The sequence below is a fragment of the Neltuma alba genome, unplaced genomic scaffold, assembly GCF_004799145.2.
Source record: "Neltuma alba isolate B1F8T4 unplaced genomic scaffold, ASM479914v2 tig00012743_pilon, whole genome shotgun sequence".
Lineage (NCBI taxonomy): Eukaryota > Viridiplantae > Streptophyta > Magnoliopsida > Fabales > Fabaceae > Neltuma > Neltuma alba.
The window spans coordinates 1-22,234 of record NW_021637159.1 but is presented as its reverse complement, the minus strand read 5'-3'; the positions used below and the strand labels follow the sequence as shown (position 1 = coordinate 22,234).

At 35.9% G+C, this 22,234-nt stretch overlaps 2 protein-coding genes across 3 annotated transcripts; both read right to left on the bottom strand.

Moving 5' to 3' along the window:
- Window positions 1-8: 8 nt before the first annotated feature.
- LOC114730550 (DNA mismatch repair protein MSH1, mitochondrial) lies at window positions 9-15,131 on the bottom strand. Of its 2 annotated transcripts, none has more exons than XM_028917634.1 (22): window positions 14,723-15,131; window positions 13,247-13,388; window positions 13,016-13,113; window positions 11,767-11,842; window positions 11,461-11,580; window positions 10,571-10,618; window positions 10,305-10,369; window positions 9,869-9,954; window positions 9,324-9,488; window positions 8,557-8,666; window positions 8,348-8,453; window positions 8,194-8,269; window positions 7,557-7,615; window positions 7,361-7,428; window positions 6,186-6,359; window positions 5,304-5,510; window positions 4,589-4,845; window positions 4,346-4,489; window positions 3,714-3,771; window positions 2,528-2,827; window positions 610-1,341; window positions 9-498 (listed from the first exon to the last, which is right to left on the bottom strand). In XM_028917634.1, the coding sequence occupies exons 1-22, from the start codon at window positions 14,839-14,841 to the stop codon at window positions 271-273; spliced, it is 3,438 nt and encodes a 1,145-aa protein (XP_028773467.1). In that variant the 5' UTR covers window positions 14,842-15,131; the 3' UTR covers window positions 9-270. The 2 variants fall into 2 exon arrangements, with proteins under 2 accessions (XP_028773467.1, XP_028773468.1); XM_028917635.1 differs by having other exon boundaries at window positions 13,247-13,385.
- Window positions 15,132-16,288: 1,157 nt separating this feature from the next.
- On the bottom strand, window positions 16,289-18,636 carry LOC114730574 (uncharacterized; the record flags this gene model as incomplete). Its single annotated transcript, XM_028917669.1, has 4 exons — window positions 16,289-16,459; window positions 17,598-17,642; window positions 18,042-18,414; window positions 18,455-18,636. Coding segments are annotated over 4 exons (687 nt in total), but the record flags the coding sequence as incomplete, so codon positions are not given.
- Between the last annotated feature and the right edge of the window lie 3,598 nt (window positions 18,637-22,234).

Sequence of the window (22,234 nt, the reverse complement as noted above, 5' to 3'; positions counted from 1 at the left end):
ACGATAAGTGCGAAGCCGAAATGAGACGTGCTATTAATGAACATTTCCCATCTTTTCTTGTTTGATCAAAATAATAGTTTCCTCCCATTTTGCAGGGAAGAACAGTAATGCAGCTGCTGCAACTATATCTAACAAAAATGCTGCAGTCACTGCTTCCTGAATTACCTCATCTTGTGAAATCGACAACATATACACATTAGAAGAGCCATACATTTGTATAAATGACTGGCTAGATTACAAAACTGAAAGGTAGAGTTTTCCTACATTTATCTAGTGAGTAGTGGCACATTCTGATAAAAGGTTAGATGTGCCGAAGTTCCGATGGTTACCATCGGCAATGTTGGTTAGTTGGAAGCCTTGAGCAGGAAGCTGGTTGATGAGCAGAGTTTCTAGTTGGCAAGCCAGGCTCTTTCCTGGCACAAGGAAATAGAGGAAATATGCATCCTGCGTTCCTTCCTTTGTCCGATGAGCATGAACTCGACCCGCCAGATCATCAGTCTATCACCAGCTCAGCAACCATTCGAAAAAGTAAGCATCCGCATTAGACAAGGGGCAAGAATAAATTAAGAGAAGATAATAAATAATCCTTCATAGTAATATATTTAGTACCTCTCCAACATAAAGTTTCTTATCTGGTCTGATAATCACATAAACACTTGAAGCACCAATAGTTGATGGCGGAGGCTGTTCCCTTGGACCAATTAGAACACACTTGATCTCAGTAGGCGCTGATATGTTCTTTTTTCCATGCAGCTCCATCATCCTGTCCTCGCATATTGAGAAGATAGCACTCTCAACTTTCCGACGTAAAATTTCTGTTTGGTTAACTGATGCCATTCTTTCTTTGGCACCTCTTTTTATAACCTTTCTGGTGGAGTGGAGATGCGATTCATTGGAACTATCAACATTTGCATGAGAAGCTAGGTCTTTCTTTGAGAAATTTTCCCGAGGAAGCAATTCCTGCGCAGAAACTGAGAGATAAAGATCTTCAGCTCTTTGGATAATAGTCTCAGGAATTCCTTCCCTCTTAGCTGTTTCAAATGCAAGACTCTCTTTACATATCCCATCAATCAGCTTCCAAGTTGGCTTTGTTTGTCCATCAATACATACTGTCCCCATTGCTTTGTAAACAGTGTTTTTGGTGTTTAGAGGCAGATCAAATATTCCATGCAAGTGAGTGGATACAATGCCCAAACAACCAACTTCATCGAAAGTTTCAATGATGCTGCCTGCGATACAGGTTCCTTTTGCCGTTTCTGTTCCTCGGCATATCTCATCAACAAGCACAAGGCTTCTTTTGGTTGTTCCAGCAATGATAGATCTAAGCTCTGACATTTCCACCTGATAAAGATCAACATGAATGAAACATCCAAGGCCGCAACAATTTCATATCTGGAAAAACAGAGACCTGCCAACTCTTTATGCTTTCTTCAGCATATACGTTGCAGGACACTCTGATTAGAGAAGTACAACATCAAAAATTTCTTGTTCATCTTTCACACCAAACTCTAATTTATACTAGCATTAGATAGACTTTTAAGGCCCCATTATAAAAGATGACAATATGAACCTAATATTGTCAAAGTGCTGCTGGCTGTAAGGAGTGAGAGAGGGCAAAGGCAAGACTGGGATATTGTCAGGTCCAGGATATGTTAATCTTGGCGTCAAACTACTAGTAGGCAAAGAGGAATATCACCAGCAAGAAGCCTTATCCCACCAAGTCGTTTATATTAATTGCATAACACCATAATGTATCTATCAATATCTAATTCAAGAAAGAGGAATATCACACCCAAAAAAAAAAAATCTAATCAACCTTAATCACCCTAAAACTTCCTAATGTCCTAAACCAATCTTTATCTTAACTTCTTTCCTTTGCTAGGCAGTTCTTTTAATCACAGGAGAGCAATAATGGTCACTATCTTCTTTTTTTCCGCTCAACACTATTAATGTTCATACAGACACGAGAGCACTGGTCTGATGAGCCTAAGGACCCACCATGACCTAGCCTTTGTCACGCGCATTCTGAAAGATAGAAGGATGTAAGTTTGGTAAAAATGATTGATTATAAATTGATGGAGAATTCAGCAATTCTCCAGCAATTAAGTTGATGTCATTCACAAAAAAGGGTTTGAAACAATTGGGCATGCATTATAGGCATTTTAATTAGACAAATAACCATGAATAGATTGTCATGACAACTATTATTTAGGGATTTGATTTAGACAGTACTTTCCAACGTTTGAAGGGAACTATGAAAATCTGGCTATATTAATGGCAGTAAATGAGGGTTTTTAAAGTCATCAACACCAGCAGTTAAAACTATAGCACGTGAAGGCTTGAAACCACTAAATGTGGTCTAGTGGTGACAGGTTTCAGGCAGTTTGTCAGCCTTAATAAGTAGGCTGGGGTAAGTTACACAGTACACATGGTCTTTTCCAGAAGCCGAGCCTCAGCACGCTTTACATTGATTACTTTGAAATTATATAAATATTCCATACATGCAAAGGATGAATCAGTTCCAAACCTGAAATGAACTTTTCCCATCAGCAGGGCTATCGAACGACTTCATGTGAAGCATGATAGAATCAAAATGAGGAATCAGGGCTGACTTTGCAGGAACCATGAATCCGCATATCCCAAGAAGTGAAGCAGCACAAATTGATCGAAGTAAGCTTGATTTACCACCACCATTTGGTCCAGTCAAGAGAAACAATGACTGCATATCAACAGTATTATGCACAGCACCTCCTTCTGCTACGTTGAACCAATATGGTAACAGGTCAACTATCTTCAGTCTATTGGTTTCACCCACCGTCTTAGCATTCTGCAACAAAAGTGTAACCGCTACTTAAAACAAGTTCTCAATAATAAACTGTGATTTTGGATCACAGACGAAGGAGGTTTAGTTTCTATGCTTTATTAAATGAAGTCTGATAGATATTTATACACCACAACCAACAAATCCATAAAAATCCCTTTAGTGATCCACCTACAAGAAATCCATATATACAATTTGCTTGAAAGAAGATATGCTGAATGACAACTAAGCAAGTTCACCTACTTCCTAATTTTTATGTGTTTATCAGAGATTTGCGTGAGCATGCCTCTGCCAAAAGGAGCACATGCATAGACACCAACAAACGCAAATGCATTTTGGCTGAAAAAATGCAGAGTATGGTGTAATAGTGTCAACGCATTGCAAAAAATGGTATGCGTCTCCAGCTTTATCTTGGCAAATTTCAATTCCTAGACTCAGGTCTAAGCCCGTAAGGAAGAAAACATTCAGATTTACGGATCATTGTAGGTACTCTTTTAGTTTTTATAGTCACAAGCAACCAGCAACTGATTCAATTATGATTTCAATCCCTAGAGAAATATTGCCAAATCCCATATTATTAGAGTCCTACAGCTATAGCTATAAGACTTTTAACTTCCTAGTAAAATAAACAAAAGTGAAGCTGTTAAGATTTTACCATTTGCTGTAAAAGCAAGTTGCGGGCATGTTTTTAGAAGCACACTAGGTTTCAAGTTACCTCAAAAGATGCAGCTTTCCATTAAGACTTGAAATATCATGGAAGTCACACAACTATACAAGACATGCAAATAGGAGGCAGAGAACACAGAACATTCATTACACCAAAGTGAAAATACTAACAGAACATCCAGTGTCTTGAGGAATTTTCTCCATTAAACAACTCATCAATTACTACCTCAAACCCATGGGGTTCTGCCAGCGTGGGAAAGACCCATCTCCTTCTTCTTCCTTCACTGTGAGCCATCAATGATCAAAATCAGAATCCATCCACTCAGTAAGATAGGCATCAGTATCTGATATTTTACACACGTTCCAAAATAAAGTAAAAGAATGTATCACAATCTGATTTAAGGGACTTTTTTTTTTTTTTTTTTCAAGTTAAAATTTCCGCCACAACTTCATTTGAAGTTATATGATTAAATTGAAAGTATGATTTACTGTCTTCCCATAGAAGTCGACCATTTCTGTGACACACTACAGCCTAACAAGGATTCTCTGCTACAAGATTCACAGCGCTTCATTAATGCTGCCATCACAGTTAACTGGTTAAGCAAAACTGCTATAGTGAAACTTTTTAGCTTAAAATAAATTCAAGCCCTAATATCATGTTCCAACAAAAGCACACTAGAACACAGACAAAATATTGTCATCAAAATTCTTTGCATGTATTTGCAATGATATCCTACAAATGAAGACATCTAATAACAGTCATGTTAATCAAATTCATCTTATCTTGCCAAATAAACGAGTGCACCAAGAGAAGATATATAATATCTCTAGCAGAAGCAATTATAAACATTTACAAACCTCACATGAGAGAATAGTGCTTTGGCAATAACAAGCAACATGGAGGCAAATACAAGGATGTTTATCTTGGATTGAAGTTCAGCAGAAAGCCCTCTTAAAAGTTCTAAAACTCTTGCTTTTGCTTTTTCACCAGATTCATGGTACCTGAATTGACATAAGCGTCTCGTCATTTATAATCATTAGCAGAAAAAAGATAAATATTTGAGTAACTAAAGAAAATGACTATGGTTCTCCTAAGCATACCTAGTTAAGGCAGCTTCTACCTTAATTGTGGTAAACCATTCCTCACCAACCTTTCTACCTTTAGAATCTAAAGCCGGTTTAAGTTGTTTAATTTGTTCCTCCCCAGGGCTACCAGCCCAGACAGTTGGAGCAAAGCGCTTGCCCTTAAACCAAACTGCTTCATGCTCCCGAGCATACAATATTTCTCCCTTTGGGCCTCCAAGTGGGGCCGTAGTAGCTTTTATCCTAGAGATTATAGGAACAAAATCTTCCTCTACCTGCACAGGTGCTATCTTCAGCCGGGGGAAAAAAAAAGACAAAAAAAAGAAAGAAAGAAAGAAAAAAGTCCTCCGAATATAATGCAAATGAAACATCTACAAAAATAACAATTGTTGAACTATTTGGAGGGCAGAAGATAGGGAGAGAGAAGGGGCCAAACCAAAATGTACAAATTGATGACGATGATGATGAAAATATGACACAGTCACTGACACATCAAACCCTATCTATATAATACTATCACCACATAAATACACCTTAGGCCGGAAGTTATGAAGCACCAGAAGCAACTATTTCCTTAACTATCAAAAAATCATGTAATAACAAAACACAATAAACCATAAACATAAATTACATAGCATTTGAGAATCCACATGAAGGAAAAAGAATGCACAATCTAGAATCAAGGCCTTTTCATTTTGCAAAAAACAGGCCAAGTTGAACTACAGATACATACAGCTAAAGACAGGGCCTCAGCAGCTCTTTCCACTTCAATAAATGCATCATCAATGTGGTTTCTTTTGACTCGACTTTTCCAAGAAGACTCCATATCCTCAAAAAATTCATCAGGAACGGCAGAAAAGGAATTGATTTTCTGATCATTTTCACCATCCAGATAGATTGTTTCACCAATCATATCTGAGATCACTTCACATCCAGCAACCTAGAAAATAGAAAACATTACAAACATTTACAAGCAAACACAATCCTAAAGAGGCAAACAAAAAGGCATGATAGAAGTATTTATTGCAATAGGCCTTGAATTTAATTGCTCATAAAGGAAAATGACACTGTGAGACATCCATTCTTGTTATCCTGCCCTGGCTAAAATACAGCATATAGAGCAAGGCTGGGGATAAAAACACAATAGTACATCCCTAAGATACTTTCCGTATTAAGAAAATGAAGGAAACAAACAGCGGCAATAAATAATTACACCCCACAAGATTGTTTCCCTTCAACAAATCAACAATTTCCCACATTCCAATCATATGCCATAGATTGCCACTCTTCATGGTATTGATCAGATTCCATCTTTCTCATGCTTAATTAATCTATGTGCCTAAGAAGTCATCACATTTACGATGTCATCCAAAATTGCTCAAGCTCAGTTCATTCATTAGAGGAGCCAAGCATGGACATAGATTTTAGCTTGACAAAAGCTCAGGTTCATGCCCAGACCAAGTATATCTTAATTCAACATGCTTGAACAAACTAGCGTTTGCCATGTCGGCTAGGCTTAGCTTGATTACTCCCTACTTAAAGAAGAAAAATTAAATGGTTGCTCTCCATTTATTAAGGCGAAGCCAAAGTAACCCATGCAAATTAGGTGACTCACCAAGGTCTCAAAATCAATTTTCAAGCCAGTTGCCACCCATGTGGGATCAATCAAAAGTTTCAATATCTCATTGAGCTCCGGGGTTCTGTACATCAACAGTATTTCATCAAGTGCATGCTTTATTCTGCAAAATTCAATATGATTGGCCTCCCTCAGTCCAAGTAGCTTCACAAGCTGCACAAACAAGGGAAGAATCACACGTGAACGTACACTTGCAGTAGAAAACAGTAAAATAGTTGAAATAAGGGGGAGCAAGAGCAATAGCATAATGAACAGAATAATATTGAAAGATCAAGAGTCGAGACTGCTTGAATAATTGGAAAAAGAGCACAGTATTTTCACTGCTGTATCGAAAGCAAAGCAAAGTGTTGATTTTTATATCAAACAACAGTCCCCATTTTCCTTGTGTGGAAAAACTGCCCCTACGTAAGTCTCCATACTGTTATTAACAATGAGCAAGCGAATGGTTTTCAGACACACACCATACAGCTGTGTTCACTTGTTACATTCTATTCTCCTCATGGATCTCATCCTTTTCATCACCAGATTCCCCATAATAGAATCAGGGGCAATCAGCTAATGATTTTGCAATGCTAGTAAAAATGTTTTAGATCAATCTGTACGTTTTGACTTATTGTCACATGCCACCATTAGCAACTGTAGAAATTTACCAATTATTCATTATTAACGTTCCAAAGTAACTTGGAGTTTCAAAGTATTAGGACTTTATAATTATCTAGAAGTCTTGGCGTTATGAATTAAAAGAAAAAGCTTTTGGTGCTTATTGTTGTCTAGGATTCTTATAGCTATCATATTCAGAATATTACCAAGGAAGAAAGGCACAAGAGCTCAGCCCCTAAGTTCTGCACCCATGCCATTGCTTTAACCTCGAATTTTTATCAGAACTTACAAGTTTTATCTGCCTGTTGAAATTCAGTTACCGTAAATCATGTTTCCTGGCACTAATATGGGTTTCACCACAAATTTAATCGTTGTTTAATTCTCACGTGTCACCACTGCAGAAGGATTAAAACTTAATCACACAGAAAATCTTCTACAAGAGTACAAGCACTCTCCAATCTATCAGTGAGATGCATATGCTATTATGAGAAATTAAATGCAATAAGCTTAGTCTGAAGTTCATCTACTCTTCACAGAAGCAACCTAAATACAACCTTTGCTGATGAAACACAGGTGAATTCAGGGATTGAACATGTTACACTGCTCATGAGTTTGCATATTGCTGCAAAAAGATAGGGGCAAGAATTAGTAAAGGATTAAGTTACAGTACAAAACAAGATAAAATTTACAGAATAAGAACTGACAGTTATATTGCAGATGCCAACGAGAATCAAATATATTGCAACACACCTTGAATTGTTGATGCAATCTCATAGGCAGGAGGATTCAACAGAAGATCTCTAACATACCTGAGGACCACAATAAAGAAATTAAGACGGAAAGAAACTTGCAATTGACTCAGGATTAATTACTAAAAATAGGAGAGATTGAATCAAAGAGAAGTAAAAAGAACTTCAACGAGCAATTTAAACTCAATCACCAAATCTAGAAAATTATGATTACACAACTATCTGCACCATTGCAAGTTTACAACTTTAATCGGCATGACAAAATAAACCTGTCCAACAGCCAGGATAGTTTGGTGGCGCATAATTGTTCTTCTTCACTCTTCTCCACTTACAAACTCTCTTTAGAGCCCCAAAAAAAAAAAAGAACAGTAGAACATTTTGCATAAGAACGAACGGGATGATGCAAAATGAAGCATTATAAAAGTCTTTAAGCGCAATACTTCCCTAGCCGTCATTTGTAGTTCAAAATTAAAATAAAAAAAATTAATAATGAAAAAGAACACGGTTTTGCCATATTTATGAAAATGCAAGTCATCAAAACACTCAACGCGAAAGTAAAAAGGAGAGGCGATCCATAATAAACCTGGAATGACTTCCAAAGATATTAAATAATGAAAATATACAAATTTTAAACTCACAGCACAGGTAATCCAGTACAATTTGGCGAGAGTAGTATTTTCAACAAATAAGGTATCCCTTCCGTTGGAATGGCACCTGCAAAATGAAATACAAGAAATTATGGGCAAAGAAAATATCCCCAACAGTAATTCTTTCACTGAAATTTAAACTGACCAATTTGCGTTGCTGTTCCCAGAGTTAAAGGTCGAGGCCTATTTTCTGAAGAAACAGTAGTGTTCCTGAATGTAACCTCATCCTCAAGACCATAAAGCTCCTTCACCTAACACAGTCAAAAATGAAACAAATGATTGTTTCAAATACTTGCATTCATGCACACATACATTAGAAATACAAGTCATAAGAGACATCTTATAGATCCAAACCTTAACCAGAAGGTCAGAGATGGGGTTGCCATCAAACCATTCAAAATGTCGTGAACTACACTCTCCCCAGAGGAGGCCTCCCTCACCAAATTCCCCCCAGCGGAATGTCTCTGTAAAGACAATACTCATATTTGTAACCTACACATTTTAAGACTGCATAAAAAAAGGACTTGTAACTGTCTATAACTGTCTAGAACATATTTTCCCCTAGACACAATAATGCAGATAGAATATAGAAAAATAATACTCCTCTGGTCCCAAATATAAGACCCATTTTGCATATAATTTACACTACAAAATGGATCTTATATTTAGGACCAAGAGAGTATCAACTTTTACCTGTCTTACAAATTGGGCCATTCTACAAATAGATGCACTATGTCTATATCCTAATAAAAAATACATAGGTACTTTTAACACCTTGAGACTTTCCCAAAAGTTATTTATCTATCAGCCTTCTACTTCTCTAGGAAATGGTTAAAAACAGTCTACTTTAAACCAATATCTATAGCATTTAAACTTCCCACAGCTATAGCAACCATCTATAGCCTCTTAGTATGTTCCCATTCCAGTTGCAACTTCCATTTTCATCAGAAAACCTTTTCAATGATATTATAACTTTTAAATAAAATAAAAGCGAACTGAGAGGCCTCCCGATATGTCAAGTCATATGGAACAATAGTGGATTTTGCCACGGCATTGTATCTATGATTTCCCATAATTTTGCCTTCAAATGAAATGATGAAGACATAAGAAAGAGGGCAGACCTGAAGAGTTTTTCCTCAAAGATGTGTGCAGAAATAAATGATGGTATTGACAAGTGCGAAGCTTTGTAACTACAGCTTCTTCTGTCAAACCATCTTCTGAAGAATACGTCTTCATGGTCTCAAGCACAAAATTTATGCAATAACCCCTTGCAGAACGAGATATCCCTAAAACAACCAAGTATCATCAGAATGAAACCTTTCAAAGTGGTCAAAAACAGCAATATCAAAGAAGAATTGTGAGTCTGCATGCAGAAAGTTTAAATGACAGTCGAACAGCTCATAAGCAGAGCTGTTGAGAAATTATTACAGTAACCAAGAGGATATCACTTTATCATTAAAATTAATGAAAAATATTAATTTCTCGGTGAAGAAATTAGAATTCAAGATAACCAGAATCCCAGAAAGTAAAGATAAACAGCAATATGTTAAAGCACGCTAAGCAGCTATTCACACTGAATACAATCTCAAAAGATCATAAAGATAGTATGCAACAGACAATTTGGCTAATATTGACGACAAAAAGAAAAAAAAACTAAGTTACATACCAACAACAGGCATTGGTTCTGGAAAGTCAAGATCATGATCAACTCCAACAAGTCCATACACATATGGATTTCCCGGATGAGCATGCCTGAAATTTGAATCAACAAGCTAAGACAACTTCGACAAGCATTGGATTTTAGGATAACAAACGTTAAAAATCCAAAACAAATCATCATATAAAATATTTCAGCCAGGTATCATTCATTCCCCTCCACTGCTACCTGCATACCACCTTAATGCGATATAAGCATTGCCAAATACAGCTAAATGAATATCTATACAGAAGTAGATGTGCCGGAAAGAATATAAAACATTAGCCAGAAAGATATTTGTCTTCCTGGTGTTTAATCAAAGAAAGCTCTGTCAATGAAACGAAATAAGAAAAGATAGAAAAGGAAAAACTACCAGCTTTCAGGCAACGTCAAAATTTTCAATTACCCAGATATAAAGCGACCTTTCCTAGATCGTGCTTGAGTTGGACCCTGAACCTCCTCCACTATGCACTGTAATGACCAAAATGCAGGCATTCAACAAAAATCATATAAAATAAAATTAGTGGAAAAGCATTACAAGATAATTCAGCATTTATGCATAAATAGAAGCTTAGCATCCTCATGCTTCATCCTAACGGATGCCATGGGCAACAAAAGATGATATGTGTCTTGGCATGGGATACTATAGAGTTATACAAGTCATAGACGCACCACTGAAAACCCGTTACGAGTCAGATCATCCAAAGTCTGTCGAAGATTCTGCAAGCAAAGACATGCTTAAATATAAAATAAACCAATTATAATAAATAATCACTGTTGCACACAGAGAGAAGTATTTGCCCTTGTTGATATACAATAATATTCTCACTTACTAACAATGGTAAATATTTAAAAAATATATATTAACCAAAAAAAAAGAATCATTGCTGCCTGCACAGAGCAATGTTTATCCGATTTTATATATTATGCTATCCTCATTAACTATCAATAGTACAAATTAAAAAAGATACAGAAAGAAAATAGAAAAGGCAAAGATAAAATAATAACTTCAGACCCTGTCTAAAGGAGCAGGAACAAGTGAACCAATTTCTTTGATAGCATTTTCAAAGCACAAAAGCAGCATCATCTCCACCAAAAAGAAAAGGGTTCAATGGAATCCATTGCTCCTTTATTTTTACACAATTAAGTGGTGATTTCATTATGGAAAAAACTTTGTTGGGTCTTTGGTGAAAATCGAGTGTGTTCCTCAATTCTACATCAATTTCAAAGTTTGCAGGGTGAAAAATTGGAAGACTTAAAAGTGTGTCTCTGTCCGATAGGCAGAAAGATTGGACATTTTTGTCACATGTTTTCAGACATTGTATTGATCTGCTTTAGTTTCTTTCTTTTTCTTTTTTTCAACTTTTCCTTTTTGGAATAATTTCTGTTTTTCCTTTCTTTAATATGATTAATTATCCCCATCTCCAGCATCTTTTAAAAAAAAAAAAGGTCAATTAAACCTATCCATCGGTCTTCAGCATAAAGGTAACCAATCAGACCATCAATAAAAAACATTAAAATCTCAAAAACAAGTGACATGCACAAGAGCAAAAGGCCATTACCACAACAGGACAACCAGCCTTTGGAATACTATCTGACCGCATACCACCAAAAGGGTTTAAACCAGCATATTCAACAAGAATACAAGCATCTATTCCAATAGATTCATAAAAGTCTCCAACCTGAGCAAAAATTGAAAAATTGGCGACAAATTACCAGGAAAAAATGCACAACATTTAGGTTAGACACAGAAATCATATCTGAGTACCAAACGAGGCTTTATTTAGACAAGGAAACTGTTCTACCAATGCCTGATCACAATCCCCCCCCCCCCGGGCCAAAAAAAAAAAGGGATAAACACAACATACTCTGCAGAGCAAAACTTCACGTGGAAATTTGGATTTGAACTGCAACATCTCCCAGTTGAGAGTTCCTTCTTTAAGACTGCATGCAAGACAATTTCTATTTGCATCAAGTTAACAATAATAATAGCATTGCTAGAATTAGAGAGTAAGAAATATTTTTCAATATTCCCCAGAACAATAAACAGTTTACATGGGTGCCTAAGCGTTGGCTTAAACTGATAAAGAGCTGAGAGTCAACTTTTCCTTTAGTTGAAGTCTTGAAGACTAAATATACAATGAAATTATCCGTAGCACATGCAGGTAATGAAACCCCTCAGAGTGTCCAATAATGCTCTTGCCCGGTCAGTCTTACATTTCTAGTTATATATCTTCTTTTGATTAAGCTGTAAAAAAATCAGTCAATAGATCTTCAGATATCTTTACTTTGCGAAACTCCTTGACACTCTTCAATGCTTCCATTTTGTCTTAGCTGCATCAATTCTTGACCCAGATTTTTATGTACTGATCCCAAACTCCTTTTGCTCGCTGGGGTATATACCTCCCCATTCAAAATCCGGCCAAGAACTTCCTCGCAGCTGAATTTCAGAAATTCCTTTGCAGAAGGGTCAGGTGGGAAAGAATCTTTTCCCATTCTTTAATGCCTGATGCCCTTTCCATTTGATTCTGTTGACTGATTTGACTGAGTCATCCGTTTTGGCATCCCTTCGGCCAGTTCTACATTTGACAGCTTTTGCTCCGTTCTTGATAGCCTTTTCTACATCAAAATGTGCAATTTGCTGGCTGGTGCATTGCTGCTCTAATTCGATTTTGTCATGAGGGGGGGATGAAAGAAGAGAGAGAGAGAGATTTGGAGGAAAAGAATCTCCATTAACCGACAGAGATGCCTTCCTCATCCTTTGGTCCATCTAGAGCCTCGAGCCTAATAATTTCCTAACTCACTCCTCTCATCTGTTATTCTTATTCATATGACAATTAAGCACTTAGATGATCATTAATTATATGGCCGTAACACTATATCATATTAGAGGTCAAACCTGTATGCAATGTCTAAAGTCTAAACACAATTAAACCAAGTGAATCAAGAGACCTTAAACAATGGTTCATATGCACATTGTAAAGCCCTAAAAACTGTGTATTCAAAGTTTCAGAAACATGTCTCACAAGAAAACCCGGCTACCAATGTCTTCATCTGACAGTTATAAAGACTGAAGAAAAAGGAAAAAGTAATGTCATCAATGTTTTAAATTCAGACCTTCCATTCTTCAAGTTGGGGTCCAAGCCCAGCAAATTGGAATATTCAAGCCTTTTAACCAGCTGAGTAGTCGAAGGCTTTCTGCACATCTGCATCTTCTGCCATAGTTTTGGGACGGGAACAAAAAGGACATGGAAGATAGCTTTCAATTCAATATCTCACTAAAAATAATATAATTTAAACAATTATGCATAATCTCGAGATTTAACTAAACATGGAAATGATTGGCACCTCCTTCCACCAAAATATGTTAGAAAGATCTTTATCATCTAAATTATTATTTGGAGATTTATGTTTCTTGGCTGCTCTACTGCTTCCCCTCAAAATCTTCCCATCTTTGAAACAAGATATCCTCTGAATATGTCCACTTCTTCTGTTCAAAAATTTCCGCAATTTAGATGCTATGCCAAAAAAAAGTAATATACAAGGTAAAACATTAAACTTCCATTATTAAGTTTTTGCCGCGCTATGAAACTATTCAATCAACCAACACTGACAAATAGGACCATTATTTTTACAATTGGATTGATGATTTTGTAATATATTTTATCTATGCTGAAAGAGTAGAACAGACAATCTGTATCAAATTATATCATGAACTGATCTTAACCATTATGGTTCTAGCTGACATTGCAAACTTCAACTTGGCTATCTAGTACAACCAACTAATTCTGATTCGAGCGGGATCAAGTCCCAGATAAGGGAAACTCTTCCAACATGACTTTTTATCCATAAAACTCAAATTCAAAACCTTGTTTAAGCTCATTCTTTTATTATTTCACAGAAAAAGAAACGTTCTGACAAAGAAAGAGAACTTCATGAAAGGAGGATAAGACAGCCTCCTAAAAGAAAGCGAGAAATTTTTTGCCTGGGTAAAGAGAGAGAATCTTGTTGTTATAATAAAGGCCTTTTTGATGGAAGATGTGAAGAGGGAGTGGGCAGCTTTGTTCTTTGTTTGAAATCTCGGTGTTCCTTTTTTAGTTTCTTTGTTTTACGAACAGCAACTTCAACCCCCATATTATCTTAGGTTATCATCAGATTGCAAAACATGCTTGTGGTTTTAAGGTGCTTTTATCAGGTTTTCATCCACCATGCATGCATAGCATTGCTCATCAAAGAACTTATTTTTTATCACACTTCATACACACCTAAAAGTAAAGTATGATTTTAATACTTCCCCCCGCCCCGGGGGGGGGGGGGAGTGTGATTTAATAACATGAGATTTTACTTGCAACCTTCAGATTCAAAATACGCGCATGCACCCATCAACTTTCCCTCTCCCCCTCCTCCTGTCGACTAAATTCAAAACGTATGATAAAACATTCTCCCAGACAAAATGACAAATTAGAACCATCGGTGAGAGAAACCTGATACTCTTCAACCAAAACCGACGGTTCAAGTATTAAAAAGACAAAAAGGCGCCATCTCTATTTAGGCCCAGCAATGCTATTAGTAGTTGTATCCAAAATGACAGATAAGAAGCACAAATGCTCCGCCGAGTTGTTCCTAGAGATAAAAGATATATTGCTGGCCCTGCCTGAGCAAGAAACAATTAACTGTACCATTTTTTTTTTCCAAGTAGGAAAGAACGGCAAAACTAAAGAGCTCCTTAGGAGTTCCCACAAAATGAAGCAGAACCAAATGCACATACAAATCAAATGTAACCTATGAACAAGTTCAGGAACAAGAGCGAAAGAGGGACATTACAGGAGGACCCGTGAAGGGACGAATGAACAGTATCTGGGTGCTGGAGAGCGAAGGAAGAGGGCAAGGGAACGCCAACGAGGTGATGAAACGACTATGCTTCTGGTTGCTAGCCGGTACATTGCGGAATGCTTAATGAACGTTTTGATTTCTCCCCAAATATGACAGCAATATTTCCTACTAAACGAGTAAAGACTAGGGTTTGAGAGTGTTTACAGAGACTGGGCTCTGAAAACAGAACTCCAGTGTCACGTTCCCGCCACTCGGTCACAGAGTGACAGGATGCCAGTGGCAAAAGGATAACGGAGAAACTAAAACGACCAAACAATGGGATATTCACTTGATTAAAAAAACAGAGAGAAAGCGAGAAACACTGAGATACTCGGCAAACAGACAAGAAAGCGTTCAACTTTACAAACGGATCATCTGACACAGTACCGCCGGAACGAGGGAAAATTTTTGCAGAAGGAGGGGTAAAAAAAAAAGAAAGAACTAGCAAAAATTAAAAACAAAACAAAACAGAAAAAATGTTGTCCATAAGATATCGATTATCAGTATGACATTAGGGGGCCGTAGCTTCCAATCTTTCCCTTCTTTGATTTAGGGGGTGTTTGGATAGAAACCAAACATGGTTTCAGAAATGTTTTTACGGATTACGAAGTAAATATGTGGAGGAGATTACCTCGTTTTGCGGAAAAGGCTTCTGAAACTATGGTTTGGGTTTCCCAAACACCCCCTTAATTGCTGCTAGAATGAGTGAAATTGATTTTTCACTCGGGGTTCTGCTCGAGCAATGACTTTTTTTTATAGCGATATCCTAAATGCAAATGTAAGCTTGTGTGGATATTTCGGCGAAGTCGAAAGTCCTTTTTAATTTTACTCATCAATCTAAAAACAATATTTAGATGAAAACTAAATCATAATTTTAAAAATAATTTTATAGTATGCATAAAAAATTTATTTTAATTTCTGTGAAAATACTTTTTAAAAACAATTTGAGGCAATTAAAGCTCATAAGACTTTCAAAATTTTCTTAGCACTTGAGCAAATTTTTATTCATGATAATAATGACAATTTTTCTGTACGCAAATAATCTGCAGGATTGAACTTGAAACTTCTGGCTACCATACCTTTAAGCTTGTGAGGTGGTTTTTGGAATTTCGTTTGGATTAATGAATCAACAAAAAGATGGTGACACATGAATAATTAAATGTTTACAAATTAAATATGCAAAGTTAGAAGTAATGGCTTTATTAATTTTTAAATCGCGGGGACCTGCTCAAAATTGTCACGAAGAATTATGCAGACAAACAAACAACTAATCTTTCTTACAGTATAAAATTAAGAAAATCTTTTTGCAAATGCCCATAATTTCTCATAATAAATTTTCAAACCGGCACCTCTTCTTTTTTTCTCTCTCATTTTAAATTCTTTAATTTTTTTTTGTTAATGCTGGTAGTTCTTGTAATTTTGCCATGCTAGCATTGTTATCTTCCTATCTAAGAGCTAATAATACTTTAAAAAATAAAATTAAATAATTTAATTAAGAAAAAAAGGTATAGATATCAAAGTGAAAATTAAAGAAAATATAAATATTTATAAAATAGTTTTCCCCTAAAATTAACGAGCCATAGTCGAATCCGAAACAGCAGATCATGCGATGTGGGATGACAATTGGTCAACATCTGCTGCCAAGGACACTACATCCGCGAATCTCCGAAATGACTTCTTCACTTTCTCCTGACAAATCAACAAAATTAAAATCCTCATGAAATTAACAAAAGTAATGAAAAATAATGTAATTTCTTCTTTTTTTAATACATCGTTGTGGCATGTTCTATACAATCATATTAGATCGAAGCATGTTCTGCAATCAGCTTAAAAAACTATTAATCCATGTATGTAGGTCTGCAAGTAAAAAAAAAAAATAGTTTTCACTTTAAAGAAAAACCTGAGTCATTCGTTATTTAGAAACGACGAGCGATAATTTTTTTAGTTTGGATATTTTAAGAGTAAACAACAGGGACAGCATCCATAAAGAAACAAACATTCCCTTAAATATCTGGTATATTTCCTACCCACAAATTAAAATATTATATATCTCCTGTTTTTCAATGATTCAGTTCGACATTTATTATTAATTATTCTGATAAAACAACTGCCGATGTTATTATATTACCTCTGGTCTTAATTATAAGAACTAGTTAACTAATTCGAAGAGATTAAGGAAAGAAGTTAAGTTAGTTATTTGTTATAAATAGGTGTTATCTTTCTAAAATATCATTGTTAATCAAGTGTAATGGCTAGAACTACCATTGTTAGAAGACTATCTTGAAAAAAATGCATAAATATTAGAGTCAAAGTAGATTGGGGTTTTATATTTAGAACTAAAATAAAATCAAATGAGATCCTATATTAAGAACCAAAGGTAGTATTATTTAAAATTAAAACTATAATTTCATCCAATACGTAGGCCGCTCTCTGGTCTTACTGTTACCAAACAAACATTATGTGAAGTGCTATGATGATGTCATTAAAAGAAAATTCCACTAAAAAAAAGAACAAGGTAATATTATTTGATTAATACTAATTCTCTGGTCATAAATATAAAACATAATTAATTAATTTGAATAGATTAAAAATATTAATTAAGTTAGTTAATATAATGTGTTTTTCCTAAAACATCCTAATCAAGTATCTGTTTTAATTCTCTCTCATCTTCTCTTACCTGATTATTATTAAAAAATATCAATAAGAGTAATTTAGAAGAAACTAACAAACATGTGAAATAGATTTGGTTGGAGTGCTATATTTAAAGAAGCATATTGAAGTTAGGAGATTTAAAAAAAAAAAAAGAGTGAAGTATATATGTACTCACCTTCATTCGATTTGATGCATCACTTGATTGAGGAGAGCTAATTGTCTGGAAAGGCAAAAAGACAATAGTAGCATAGATTAAATCAATTACTTTTTCATTTGACCCACCCATACTAATGCTCTGCTCAGGTTCGCATACACAAGAATTACATAGCTAATTCGCTGAAATAAAAAAAAATCAAGTTAATTATTTATTAAAACAACACATATGTATGATGGTATTCTTAAAGTATTCATTTTAATTGGTTGCATTAATACCACTAGTTCATCATTCATTAAAAACCCCTTAATATATATAATTAATTAAGAGAATTCAGAAGAAATTATAAATTTGCAAACAAAAATAAATACTTCAACTAATTGTTATACTAGGATCAAAGAATTAAAGTACACATATATGTATAGAGAGGGGGGGGTCTAGAATATTTGTGTAGGAGGAACGCACCGGGGATGGGGATGGGGATGACGGCGAGTGTTGCATCCTGGCTAGAAGCGAATAGTTGTCTTCAAAATCAGCATGCTCATGCACAAATCGTCTTCCATGATAACATGGGATGCACAGATCAAAAGTCATCTCCCAGACACCTTTGTTCCCCAGACGACACTGCGTACAGCTGAAAAACAAACCTGCGATGAAATTGCCGCAGCCATTACACCATGGCCTGGGGCTCGCCCGCATGTAAACCAGAGTTAAGAACTCGTCAAACTGCAGCGTGCCGTCGCCGTTTTGATCGACGAGGTCGAAGATCCTGCGATTCGCCGTTAGATTATTGCCGCCGAGCAGTACTGTGGTGTTTGTGGGAGGATGTGAGGAACTCCTGAAGGCTTATCTTGCCGTCTCCATTTTTGTCCACTGACCTGAACAAATCCACCGTTTCTCTTTTGGCCTCATCGCTCAAGTTCGCATAAACAGCTTTTGCAGCACTTCTTATCCTTCCATACCCAACCTTAGCTTCTTCAAATGCTTCTGCTCTCTTCTGGGATTTTACATCCAACAGTTTTATAGGCCATGTAAGCTCCGGATTCGATCGGCCTATGTTCTGGATATTTAATTTATGGAAAAATTAATCTTTTAGTCCCTATACTTTTAACTCAATGTGACTCATTCCTTCAAGTTTTAACTCGTTATGACTCAGTCCCTGTAGCTTTTAAATTGTGATGACTGGATCCTTGAAATAGCTAAAACTGGGTGAGTCCCTGAAAACTCATCCACGTGGCAGAATAAAAGCTGAGATGGCATCTTAACAAGGCACATCCGATTCTCAACTAGAAACGAGGGAGGCAGGGAGGGAGACGCGTTGAAGAGGAGGTCGTCTTCTTCCCTTGAACCAGAGCACGCCGCCGATACTGGTCTGATAAAAGTTCATCACTTCGTCTTCACTGAGGGAGGATCATTCTCTGGTTGTATTCTTCTCCTCTGACCAAGGTGGTGACAACGTGAGGAGAGAGAGACGCCGGGACTGCTTCTAGAGTTGGATGCCAACAGAAGCAGAGAGACAGAGAGACTCGTTTGAAGGTAACTTGGGTTATTTATGACAAATGCGTTTGGTTTAGTGTTGGTAATTTTCCAACAATAAAAACTCTTTGGGCAGCAATGTATGCATATATGAGAGGCATATCCTTGATTAAACACATGATGTGGCTGACTGATTCCACAAACGTGGAGGGTAAGTTTCGCACCTCCATTTAAATATTATATAGATAGATTTTTGTTGTTAATTTTTATGATAATAAGGAGAAGAATAGTAGCTCAGCCTCTGCAGCCCAGTGAAGACGACAGTGATGAATTTTTATTTGAGATCAGTATCGGCGTGCTCTGGTTTAAGGGAAGAAGACGACCTCCTCTTCAACGCGCCTCCCTCTCTCCCTCCCTCGTTTTCCAGTTAAGAATCTGATGTGGCTTATTAAGATGCCATCTCAGCTTTTATTCTGCCACGTGGACGAGTTTTCAGGGACTCACCCAGTTTTAGCTATTTCAAGGACCCAGTCATCACAATTTAAAAACTACAGGGACTGAGTCATAACGAGTCAAGTTTGAGAGATTGAGTCACAATTAAGTTAAAAGTACAAGGACTAAAAGATTAATTTTCCTTTAATTTATTAACCACTTGTTGTCCAAGTCTACTGGTAAAAATTCAACTCTTGCTTAAACAAGTGTCCGAGTCCATTATTTAATTCTTATATTTAGAATTAGAGGATATGGAAGGAACATATTAATAATGCATATCGAGACAAAGTTTCACAAAGTAATAACAGTAGGCAAAAATATTATATTCCAAATGTTTATTGCTCAATGTTCAATTCTTGCTTGCAAATTATATATCCAGCTGGAATAGAATTAATTATATGGTTTCACTTGACTTTTTGTACACTAAAACTCTATTTAGGTGTCTGGCTATCGTTTTCCCAAAAAAAAAAAGGAGGGTTTAATTAATCAAGGCCTTAACTAATTTAATTTAAAATTATCATGCAGACTGACAGTGAACTCCAAAACGTCTGACTTGACTAATCTCATGAGGAGATTATATGCGCGTACCGGAAGGTTCCGATATATATAAACAATCTTTAGGGTTGAAAATCAAATTACTGGAATTTAATGATATTAATATTAAAAAAAGAAACAGACGATAATGATATTATTGACGCATATCAAATAAACAAGTCCAGTGAAAAAAACCACGAAAATTATCCGATAATATTACAATTTCGCAGATTGGCCAAACCGGTTATACAGATTTAGGTTTGACTGGATCTCTTAACTCATATGCATGCTGTCATAGTAATTATATTTTTAGGGTGAAAAGCAAGACATGTTCATTCAATTAGGATAAATCTATATATTTTACAGTAGTGTACCGTTTCTTAAAACAGGACTGACAAATAACCAATAATATTACCTTCGATACATTCAATTCGGTCCTAAATATAAACTCAAATCTGTTTTGTTTCTTCTATTTATATTTCATTTTTTTTCAAAATATTCCTAATAATATATAGTTGCACATATTAGAAGTTTCATAAAATGATAATTTATCTAATACATATTATTAGCAAGCAAAGTATTGTGGGAAGAACGTCTACTTATTATACTTAAATTAATCAATTAGCTTTTATATTAAGTATCAGAGATAGTAATACATCCGGTCCTAGTTATAAAACTTCGTTTGCAGTCATATTAATCCCCTTTTTCTTCATTCTCCTCCCACTCTCACGCCACGATTCTTGGCTTCTTTTGCTCTTGCATGTTGCGTGTTCCGCTTCGATGTATTTCAGGAGCCACAAATTTCTTGTTTCGCTCAGACTCTAACCCAAGAAAAGTATGCTCTGATGATTGTGAGATAATGTTGTTTCAGCAGCGTGTGGAATAAGCTCCAACCCCACTAAGGCCATGGCCAAGAAAAGTCAGTCTTGTGAGATTTGTTTTTTACCTAGATGACAAACACGAAGACTAGCGGATCTGGATTACTCCGAGTCTCCCACGACTCGCTCTTCTGACCACCCCTTGAGTTTATAATAACCTTTTTAATTAGTAGATGTTTTAGAAAATTTTACCTTTGAATTTAAAGTTGTAATTATTAAAAGAGGATTGCATGCCCACAAATTATTGACATTATATTCAAGAAATTATAATCAACTTTTTAATTTTTTATATGTAACTTAGTATAATTATTAGTAATCTTCCGGTGTGTTGGGAATTTAAGTAGGGCCATATGTAACTTGGTTAAATTAAGAACTGATCCATCGTGGACATGGGACAAAATTGAAGGGCTAAAGAATGTGTGAGGATAGCAACCAGTTGAATCCGCTCCAAACCACTTAAGATAGGTATATATCGTTAATAATTAATGGTTGGACTAGTCAAACTCCTCATCGCATGATTTTTATTAACACGACCTCTTCCCCCCCCCGGGGCCACAAGAAACACAATCTCATTAACGCACGTACGAAATAGGTTTACAGATAATTATTCTTGAACAGATATTTACAAATAATTGACCGCTGATTTGCAAACTTTTATATCTCATCAGTTAGATTAAAATTCGTCACAAAATATGTTTTATATTTAGAATCGGAAGAATATTTAGTAATTTCAATTTTTTTTATGAAATTCTTTCATGAAACAGAGAGATAGAGTAGGTCTTAAGGTTGGACCACAGAGCATCTCCATCATCATCAAACAATAAATTTATTGCTCAACAAGTCAAAGATATTAAAAAAACTTTGAACCATAGTAATATTTGTCCAAGTTAAATTAGAGTTAGGCAATAATATTAATGCACAGCGGACATGAATGAGAGAAGTCATCAAGAGCAACAGCAAGAAATAAAGTTTAAACTTATGGAATAGTAATTAAACCACACAGGCCCTTTTCCATATTACATGCACACAGACACAGTCCCCAGGTGAGGAGCACGTACGAAGGCAGACACAGACCCGTAATGAGATCATTCGAAAAACAAGGAAACTAGACTTTCATTATAATGACTGAAATATAATTAAAACTGCAAATCACAGTGTTTATTTTTGTGGGACCTATAATTAAGGACCGGACTGTATTATCGTGAGATTAGGAACGTCAGCTAGGGGTGATCATTAATAAGCATAGGTGGCAGCATTGTCGTCTTGGTCATGCATCTT